This window comes from Mercenaria mercenaria, chromosome 2, assembly GCF_021730395.1.
Source record: "Mercenaria mercenaria strain notata chromosome 2, MADL_Memer_1, whole genome shotgun sequence".
Classification (NCBI taxonomy): domain Eukaryota; kingdom Metazoa; phylum Mollusca; class Bivalvia; order Venerida; family Veneridae; genus Mercenaria; species Mercenaria mercenaria.
Window position 1 is genome coordinate 14757028 of NC_069362.1, and position 11289 is coordinate 14768316.

Here is an 11289-nt window from a genome sequence, read left to right on the forward strand (position 1 = left end):
AGGGATCGTGGGTTCGAGCCCCACTGGGGTCACGACCATGACTTCTCATATGACACCAGTACTGGCTTTTCCAGGAAGCGGACTCGAGAGTGGTTACAATAAGCTTAAAGCTTTCATCACAATCGAACTAAAACAAATTAGTATAAACTAAACTTGGTCTAATGGAAAGTGAAAATGCCTTTCATTGGCCGAGGGTAACGATTTCGCCAGGTTTGTTCTCCTATTAAATATAATTCTCCTGGGGTAAGATCTTTCTAAAGAATAAAATCATTTAAGGTGTACGTATATATTAAATTGATCAGTTCCGCTATCAAATCTTTTTAAATCTAAATTTTAACGTCAATATAACTATATTAGGAAATTTGGCAAAACATAGTCGCTTGCAAAATTAAACTTAAGGCAAATAAACATAATTGGAATCTATGGAAAATGTAAAATTTTGGAGCATTTTCCTGAACATCAATGTAGACTTTAATCAAACCGAGTCTGCTATTATCCTTTTTCTGGTTCCATTCTATATTTCCAAGGGATTTTTTTAATAAATTTATTTAATGAAATTCCTTACAGTTATAAACTTACATATTTTCCATTATATTCTCAAATAAAGTACACAAATCCATGTGTTTATTCCTTAATGAAATAGATATGCAAACTTGACTTTAAGAATTATTACAGGGGTTTTATTTTCTCATAAGAAAAAATAGTAACGTTTTATTTTATAATTTTACATGCGGATTTATGTTATGTTTTCATATAAATCACCGTAGTTTACCACACGTGCAAAAAAAACTACAGTAAATTCATTCGCAAAATACCGTTGAGTTTGTAATTTGCTAACCTACATTTTCTTATTTAAGTTTACACCTTAATTATAGAGCAATACGGTTAGGAAACTTTGGTAGTCTTGGTATGCCCTGAACTATTTACGGATCCATTAATGGATATGCTACATGCCATCAAGACGGATGTTATAACATAATCTTCAATTTTCAATATGTAACACATATATTTTATGCATTTACAACGGTTTTTGCTATTTTCTTTTGTGAAATCTTTGAGATTGTCAACCATTTTCTATATTGTCTATATTATATGTTATTTGTCTTTGCATTATCTAAAAGCTTGTTTCAGAAAAGAGTAACCAAAACGTTATGTTAATAAATTATTAAACGACAGTCCCTATCGAATGGCGTATTCGTACGTGCGTCATTGGTCGTTAATATATCTAAACATGTACATTATTTTTTTTATAGAAACCGTGCTGTGTTATCCATCAGGAAGATGTGATCAAAATGAAAGTTGTAACCATAAACCACATACTATTTAAATAAAGCTAAACATATTTTATCTTAAACCAAGGCGTTATAAGCACTTTAGATAAATGGTATTTGGAAATTATTGTACCTACGCGCCTTTCCTCTAAGATGTAACCAGATTACCAATATATCGTCTGCTTTATGACAATATCAAGAGGGAAAAAAGACTCATTTTTGTTATGACTATGATATAAATTGTCTTAACAGCTCATCCTGTTGTAATCTGAAGAACATCTTCTAAAACAGTAAAAATAGACAGTATATCAATTTGATGGTAATAGAGTTTACAAATATGTGACCAAGTCTATAGTACGTTGGCACATAAAGATGACGTAAAATCTACTGAAGTTGTTCCTGCATTATCTTAGGGGTCAAAATATTGAAAATTCGAACACTACCTGATCAACTTCTATGAACCGCCGTCCCTTTTTGAGATACCCAGGTACACAACTTTGGTCTCAAAGAGTAGCAAGGCCCGTTGAATACACTTTTACACAGGGTATGACTATATCTGCTTGATGCAGGGTTCGAACTGGATTGAAAACCTTTCGGACTTAATCGTGGTTCAAATAGTGAGATTTTTCTTTTTAATGTGAAAACAAACCAGTCACCAACTACGACCCTATAGCAAGGACCTATAAGTGTACGTTAGTTAGCCGACATTTCGAGCAACATAAGTCATAATAGTAGATCAAAGAGTTTTAGCTCGCCTGTCACGTAGTGACAAGATGAGCTTTAGTGATCGCCCTTCGTCTGTCGTCCGTCGTCCACAATTTCTTGTGAACACAATAGAAACCACATTATGCAATTGATTTTAATCAAACTTGCATACAGCTTGTATTGGCACAACATCTTGGTTCCATTCGAAACCTGGCTAGATCCCATCATGGGTTCCAGAGAATTTGATATTTTGGCTTGTGTACACGATACAGACCACATTTTGAAACTGATTTTTATCAAACTTGCATACAACCTGTATTGGTGTGATATCTCGCTTCATTTCAAAAACTGGTCAGATCCCATCATTGGTTCCAGAGTTATTGCCCTTTAAATGTCCAAAATTTGCTATTTTGACTTTTGTAGCTACACAGAGACTTCATTTATGGCTTGATTTAATACAAATTTGCAAAATATCTTCAACAACGATAGATCTTGGATTCCATGATGAATCCGTCAGATCCATTCATAGGTTCCAGATTTTCGGTCCCTGAAAGAGCCAAAACTTGTGAATTTTTACTTTGTGAACACGATAGAAGTGACATTGTACATTCGATTTTAACCACACTTACAAACAACTTAAGTCACAATTAGATCTTGGTTCCTTTCGAAAACCGGATAGATTCCGTCATGAGTTCTAGAGTTACTGGCCCTGAAACGGGCAAAATTTTATATAGAAATATATAGCCATATAGAAATTTCATTTATGCTTTGATTTGATACAAACTTACAAAGAATGTCTTAAGGTCAAATTTGAAACTGGGTTATGTAGGGTCAAAAACTAGGTCACTAAATCAACTCAAAGGAAAAAGCTTGGTTACTGCATAGAGGCCACACTTATGGCCCTATCTTCAAGAAACTTAGTCAGAATGTTTATCTTGATGATTCCTATGCCAGGTTTCAAACTGGTTTATATAGGTCAAAACCTAGGTCTCCCGGTCAAATCAAAGGAAAAGCTTATTAACACTCTTGAGGCCACATTTATGACCCTATCTTCACGAAGCTTGGTAAGAAGTTTATCTTGATGATTCCTAGGCCGAGTTCGAAACTGGGTCATGTGGGTCAAAAACTAGGTCACCACTCAAATTGGAGGAGAAGCTTGTTAGCACTGAAGAAGCCACATTTATGACTCTATCTTCATGAAACTTGGTCAGAATGTTTATCTTGACGATTCCAAGGTCAAGTTTAACAGGTCAGCGATATAGGGTCATCATGACCCTCTTGTTGTTAATAAATAACATCCATCTGACACTAATGTTCTTCTTTACTTTAGTAGTTACTGTAAAGACATGTCTGAAAAAAAAAACGGGGGAAAAACAATTTTGGTCGGTTTTCCGATTTTCTTAGCCAAAAATTAATAAAAGAAACTGTTGTCAGCTTTATGCCACTATAGGCTGATATTTGAAATATGAAGAGGTTTATCAATTTACCTTTACCTTTTCATGTATTTAAGTGGCTTGTGCAATTCTGACTAAGTATTTGTGTAAGTTAATTCTTTTCTAACGTTTATAGTAGGAAAAACTACGCGTAACTGCAGATTGGTAAAAATATTGCACGAGACCCTAATGATCGATTCCATTATTTTTCTCGAATATACAGTGATGAGTGCTTTTATTTTGTTTTGTCGGTAACATAGCGTTAACAAATGCTATTTTACTGTATAATATAGAAAAATCTTCACATTTTTATGTAAATGCATTATTGTTGAATAGAATTTATAGAAATTGCCCAAAACACAAGATTCCGAATTCCTCATTTACCAAAAGCATGAAAATTGTGTAGTTCTTTTTATCATCTTCCGCAAATAAAGGGGATTTACGACCTTTAATGATAGATGTTGATGAGAGAAAGTGTTGAGGTCTGGATATGAAATGCAATGCGCAAGAATCATAACTCTTTTAATCATCTACAAATTATTTTCGTGTTTGTACTTAAGACAACATTCTTGGCTGATAGATGTGCAACTTGTCCTATTTCACTTAGGGGCATTCCTTGCAAATCGATTTCTACATTACAGGACTTTTACGGATCTTCTAATGAATATGTAACATATCATCAAGATATACATAATTATATTATACTATGTTTTTCATTTTTCAATACGTAACATACATATATTCTATGTATCTGTTTTTGCTATTTTCTGTTTTTAAATCTTTTAGATTGTGAATCATTTTACTATACTGTCTATGCTATATTTATTACCTAAATACTTATTTCAGACAAATAACAATCATTATGGTATAAACTGTAACAGTTTACGTTAGAAGAAACTCATAATCAGACCATTAAGATAATAGATTATTTAACAACATGGCGTATTCTTAAGTGCGGCAATAATCGTTGAGATATCTGCAGTTTTTATAGAAACCGTGCTGTGTTTTCCATGAGGAAGTGGTAGCCAAAAAGAAAGTTGTATCCATAAATCATAAAATGTTCAAATAAAGCAAAAGCAAAATTAATATATATTTAATCGTAAAACAACGCGTCAAAATCACTTTAGACAAATAGCATTTGCCTATTAATACACCTCCGCGTTTTAGGTATATAAACATATAACCATATTTCCAATAAATCGTCTGCTTTATGACACTATTAAAAAAAGACTCAGTTTATGAATATGATATAAATTATCAGGGTTTACAACCATGTGACTAGGTTTGTATTGCGATGGCATAAAGATGACGTAAATTCTATTTAATTGCGAAACCTACTGAGGTTGTTTTTGATTATTTTACGAGGCAAATAATGGAAGTTCGAACACTACCGGATTACCTTCTATGAACCTCCGTCCCTATTAGAGATCCTTGGTCTCAGAGTAGCAAGGTACTATAAATACACTTTGTCTCAGGTTATGAATATACCTGTTTTACATAGGCATCGAACTGGGTTAAAAAATTAGGCTTAATCGTGGTTTGAATAGTGACTTTTTTTAAATAAGAAAACCAACTGGTAACCAACTATGTCCCTTAAGGACCAGCGAAGGTACCTGGGGGCCGTTTTATCAAAGTGTCGCAGTTAACGACAAAGCTTTGCCGCAGACGTTATTCTGGGACTTTGTCTTACGACCGTTTTACTAAAGGTGTCGTAGGATCGATGTCGCTACAATGTCGCAGTCTTTGTCGTAGACAATAAAGCACGCGAGTCACAGTCTGTGTATACATTTCCGGTGACGTCAGATTGTTGTCTATCACAAAATGGCAGACGATAAGGTGACTAAAAATCGAAGTGGAGCGAAGGGGAGGTTATTTTGTTGGTGGAGGAGGTTACCGGGAATGAGAAATTGGGGAGGAAGTTTGGCCCGGACAACACTGCAGTTGACAGGACCAGGTTTTGGTCTGAAAGTACAAAAAAAGTGAGTATCAGAAATGGTCGTTTAACCCCGCCCACCCAAGTGTTGATTAACAAACAAACGTGGTTGACCTACTTTGTTGAGAAGCTTAAAAATCCTTTCATGCGATTAAAAGATGAACATGCCTTATAACTGTTTTACTTAAAAACATGGTTCATAGTGTCCCTAGGCCTAGTCACAATAATTCGACGGTCAGACTGTTTTATATTTGTGACGGCAATTTAAACATCAAAACAAATAATGGAAGTTAAATCACAGTACACAGTCATGTAAAGTTATTGGTTTTATATGGGTGTAAACAAACGGTAAACATTGATCGTGTACAGTACATACAAAGGTTTAAAACACCAGAAAATTTGTAATTTTGGATATTGTTTTATAATTTTAACATATCAATAGATTAATAAGTAATAGAAAGAGCATGGAAACTCGAGGGTAAACGATTTGTACGAGAGGGCGTAGCCCCCGAGTATAAATTGTTTACCCGAGAGTTTTAATGTTCTTTCTGTTTTGTATCATAGCCATCCATATATGGTAGTTGTAGGCGTTCCACATTGCCATATACAGCAGTTCAGTGGGTACTTAAAATCCTTGCTTTACAAATGTGTAAAGCCCAGGTAAAATAAACGAATGCTAGAGCAGAAAATCAATAAAATACACTTCACTGTCTACTGTTCCAGACACGCTGGCATACTTTTCTATCCAACAGTGCGGTAACTAGCGTGCGGGTATTAAATACCTGCACACTTTTAGTTACCGTGCCCTGTACTCAGTGTATACGAATTACCTGCACCAAATTTGTTAAGAAAACACACCGAGCTATGATACAAAGAATTTAATTCCCTGGTAAGCAGTCTAACATGTATTTCATTAGTATATCTATAGATCAATATTATACAGATCAATAGCACTGTTCTAAACCTGCAGTATACTTTATTCATATTTGTGGATTTTATGGGCTAAAACATGTCAATATTTTTATCATTGCTGGCTGGCCACAAAGGCATCCATATTTGTTAAAGCTCATGAAAAATGACATTTTTTAATTGGATTGCTTTCTTAACCAAAAAATCAAAGTTTGGAGCCTGTATATATAACACTTTTTCACATCTCTTACTTTGGTACTTTCAGTGAAAACCTATTAGAAACATGAATTTCTTTATATAATTACAGCAAGGTTTGACAAGAAGCACCAACACCATATTAAGTTAAGATAAATTAAAATTTTCCAGTTATATAAGGTATATATATATAGCTTCAGCAGAGTGAAAAATCTAAAGTCATTGAGAGAAGGAGTCAGTTTAGTTCTGAATTCTTGTACAGTTGCTTCTGACTAAGATTCTGTCTAAGATTGGAGATTTTTGCATTATGAAAGAGACACAGAAATACACCACAGTAAGAAAAAGATTAATTATACTGTAAATCTGATGAATGCATTGATGATTTATGTGAACAATTTTAATTTTGCCTGCTTTGCAAACTAGTGCAAGTTGGAATCATAAAAGGTCACTCATAACTTTTTAACAGCAGAATATAAAAAGGGTGACAAGCTCGTTAACAAGACAGAACAGATGATCAAACATTACAGGTGAAACACTTTGAACTTTTGTAACGCACTCACTAGGATTTTACTATATATTTGCAAAACCTTATTAAATTTGAGAAAAAGAATAGTATTTAGTTTGACAATGTGACTGAAATTTAGTGAATATATGTAATGATTGTTAAACTTAAAAAACATAGTGTAGTTAAGTAATAAGCAGTGAGTGGGAAAAAAACACTATTCACCAGGATGAAAAAAATACATTTATTTTCATAGAGAGGAAGCTTATTTACTTCAGCTGTGGCAGTTCAAGATCATCCATGCAGCCTGATCATTATCTGCACTGTTTGCTGTTTAGTTATTAATTATTCCAAAGTCTTCCCTTATAAACTATAAATGGTCAAGTCCTAACTGAAAGATAAAGCAGGCCATTTTATAAATACATAGCAGGGTATTAAAGAGAAATTAAACTGACCTCAAAATGAACCTCTCTATCAACTTTCATGATCCTAGGCCTAAGCAATCTTGAGTTACCATGTGGAAACCGTTAAACTGTTCCGGGGCACTGTGGCCTTCACCTTTCACATACTAACCACAAAATCAATAGGGTCATCTGCTGGTGATGACCAACCTCCCTATCAACTTTCATGATCCTAGGCCCAAGCCTGAAACAGATTGGTCTACATGCTGACCGACAGACTGACCGACCGACATCTGCAAAACAATATACCCCTCCTTTGAAGCGGGGCATAAAAAATCAGCTTTCATGATCCTAGCCCCAAGCGTTCTTGATTTATCATCCTGAAACAGATTGGTCTACATGCCGACCGACAGACTGACCGCCCAACATCTGCAAAACAATATACTCCTCCTTTGAAGGGGGGCATAAAAATCAGCTGTTCTTCTTCAGGAGAAAAATGTCATTAAAAAGCAACAATAAATTCCTTGGTCTACATTATTATTTTGGTAAATACCAAAAATGATGTGGAAAATACACATTTATAGCAGATCCAAATAAATTATTTCATTGAAGTAATCGGACAAGCCATGACCTTTTCTCCGAGCCAGACCTTGATGGTGGCAGCTGGCATACAGAAATGTCATCACTGGTGTCACTTTCCGCCAAATCTTCATTCAGTGGTATCTGTCTATCAATACAGAAGTTGTGAAGCCTCACAGAAGCTTCTGCAACTTTGCAGCACTTGCTTGGTTTCAACATCAGACATCCACCAGACTTGTGTAAACACCTGAAAAAGTAAACAATGATTTATTCAATGGAAAGGGAGGTAACCATGTTAGAAATATTTTGGAGAAAGTCTTTCAAATGTTATACAATACTAAGCTATAGTTTTTACTGATTTTTTATACGCCCGAAGGGACGTATTATGTTATGACGCTGGTGTCCGTCTGTCCGTCCGTCTGTCCGTAAGCAATTTCGTGTCCGCTCTGTAACTCTTGAACCCCTTGAAGGATTTCAAGGAAACTTGACATAAATGTTCACCACACCGTGACGACGTGCAGAGCGCATGTTTTGGATGTCTTGCTTCAAGGTCAAGGTCACACTTAGGAGTCAAATGTCATATCAGTTTGTTTCGTGTCCGCTCTGTAACTCTTGAACCCCTTGAAGGATTTCAAAGAAACTTGACACAAATGTTCACCACACAAAGACAACGTGCAGAGCGCATGTTCTGGACGACTCGCTTCAAGGTCAAGGTCACACTTAGGGGTCGAATGTCATATCAGTCTGTTTCGTGTCCGCTCTGTAATATTGAGCTGCTGGAAGGATTTCAAAGAAACTTGGCAGAAATGTTCACCACACTGAGACGATGTGCAGAGCGCATGTTCCGGATGACTTGCTTCAAGGTCAAGGTCACACTTAAGGGTCAAAGGTCATATATGACTTTGCTTTGTGTATATTGCTCTGCATTGCATTGCCATTGTTTTTATTTGGCAGATCTCTTTTTTTGTTCATTTACAATAAAAAAAACTTTTTAATTACTTCCCTTTTATGTTACTATAAATAGTTAATTCTGAAACTTTTTTATTATTGACCGTAGGCAAAAACCGAGACCACTTTTCTCTGGTACAACATGGATGTTACCTCTAATTTTTAGGTGTACTTTTACATACCTGTACCTGATAAGGATTTTTTTTTTTTGGTGAACTTTGAATATTTTTTTTTGTGGACTAAGATTTGTTTTTTGAAGTTTTCCCTTTGTTGTTCCACTCCTTTGGGCTACAACAGTCAAGTTCTTTTAATTTTGCTCCCATCCTATGATGTGATCCTTCGGGCGGTAGCTCTTGTTCAATCTCTGTGGCAAAACAAGTTCTCACCTAGAGCTATCTAGCTTACAACGTAAAGTTATCACTCTCTAGACTAACTCACAGCAGTATTAATCAAGGAGCTATAGATATATTTTTTTTACCTCGAGATCTGTGTATTAATGAAAACAACATATTTGTCAAGTTTGATTATAATCGATTCACAGATTAGAGAGTCATGGAAACATGTAATAATATCAGAGATCTCTATTACAATGAAAGACTATATCGCAGACTTATGCTAACAGGAACATAGTAGGAAAGCACTCGTATGTCAAATAAAATGATTCATATGTACAGATAACATAAGCTTTTTATTTTCTGAAAAGTACTACACAATTATCTTAGGAAGTCATATATTACTACAGTAATATTAGACTAATTGTCAAATTTTAGCAGAAAAGTGTTCAAGGTTTCTTTCTTTAATACTTATCATATATTATTGCACTATGCTGACAAAGTTAAGAATATAAACAAGAAGCTGCTGAAATTACTTATGTTTCAATCATTATATGCCATGAACTTACTAGGTATTTACGTGTATATATTACCTGAATCTGGATTTGAGAAACCTAAAAGCCTTTTCTACAACAGAACGGCCAGAACTATGACGATTATTGAAGTTTACTTCAGCAAACGATGAAGAATTTAAGATTGGTGTCATAAGGTAACTCCTCAGTGGATAGCCACTGTCTCCAAGGAGATATCCTAAATGAGCAGACTCCAAAACATCCTGAAAAATGCACACATGAAATTGATAATCCTTCTTCTTAAAAGTGTGACAGAGAAAGTTCTACATCTGATTTAATGCCTCTGTTATATAACAAAATATGTTGTTACTTATTTACTTGTAATAAACTACCATGTCTTTTTTATCTGAAATTTGTATAATTGTGTATTCTCTTATATAAATGTAACTTGCAACCAGAGTTAAATAAAGTGATTGCTATGTTACTAAATATATTGATGTGCTGTGTATATTTTAAAAATGAAAGTCTATAAATATATATATAATTGACACGCCAGGCAAAAAGCAGATTGTGGAAATGTCTGCCTGGGTACAACAGTCTTGTGGAGAATTGCAATATTGCTTATTATACCCATACAGAAAGGTATGATTTGCAATGAATGCCTTTGAAAATACCTTCAGTCCACAATTGTTGAAGATGAAAGAATCTTGTTGAGATCCAGGCCACAATATCCAGAAATCTGAAAATGATACATGTAACTGGGTTGGTAACCAAGCACATTTAACTTAATATACCATGCAATGATAGTAGTATGTCTAACAAATTAATATAGTCAACCAATCAACAAGTTATAGCATTTAATTAAGAGAAATTGTTTAAACTTAAAAGACAGTATTAATAAAAGCATCTTTAACTTAACAATATGAAATACATTGTAAAAAGTGGGAAAAGTGGAACAAACAATCAACACAGGATGGTTTTAAACATTTGATTACTGGAAATGAAATGTAAATGAAACAAATAAATACATACTTCATATTACTATCAACAACAGCTTGCATATTTATGGCATGAAACCCCTTCCTACAAACATATGCTGCCTCATTTTCTGCTGGGCCCTGGGTTGGCAAGAAAAAAAAAACAAGTTTAAATTTTTTGTCTTATACAAGGTGTGGTACAATATTAAATGTTATAATTCAATCCTCTTGATGCTGAAGCCAAATATTTCTAGTTTTGATACCATTGTATGTCACCCTGTAAACCCATGCAGTAACATTTAAAAAGTATGTTAACATTGAACATTTTCACGATTTTTATTAATAAATAATCATTAATTTTCAGAATATCATTCCTATTATGCGGGACTCACAAAGGACAAAACAAGTCCTTACTTTATTTTTGGAACATTCTTCCAGAGAGTCTGTCAAATGTACGTATACTAGTAACTGATATCAGTCCACTATACAGTCAGATCAAGATCTTCACTGATTGCTAAGCCATATGAACTATGAATTTAATTGGCACTGCCCTGAGATTGACCAGTTCATTGTAAAAATTCAGCAGGATCAG

At 34.4% G+C, this 11289-nt stretch overlaps 1 protein-coding gene across 1 annotated transcript; it reads right to left on the bottom strand.

The window, feature by feature from the left end:
* Positions 1 to 7888: 7888 nt before the first annotated feature.
* LOC123561979 (putative nuclease HARBI1) lies at positions 7889 to 10781 on the bottom strand. The gene is made up of 4 exons (XM_053524521.1): positions 10763 to 10781; positions 10395 to 10459; positions 9802 to 9983; positions 7889 to 8175 (listed from the first exon to the last, which is right to left on the bottom strand). The coding sequence occupies exons 1-4, from the start codon at positions 10779 to 10781 to the stop codon at positions 7953 to 7955; spliced, it is 489 nt and encodes a 162-aa protein (XP_053380496.1). The 3' UTR covers positions 7889 to 7952.
* Between the last annotated feature and the right edge of the window lie 508 nt (positions 10782 to 11289).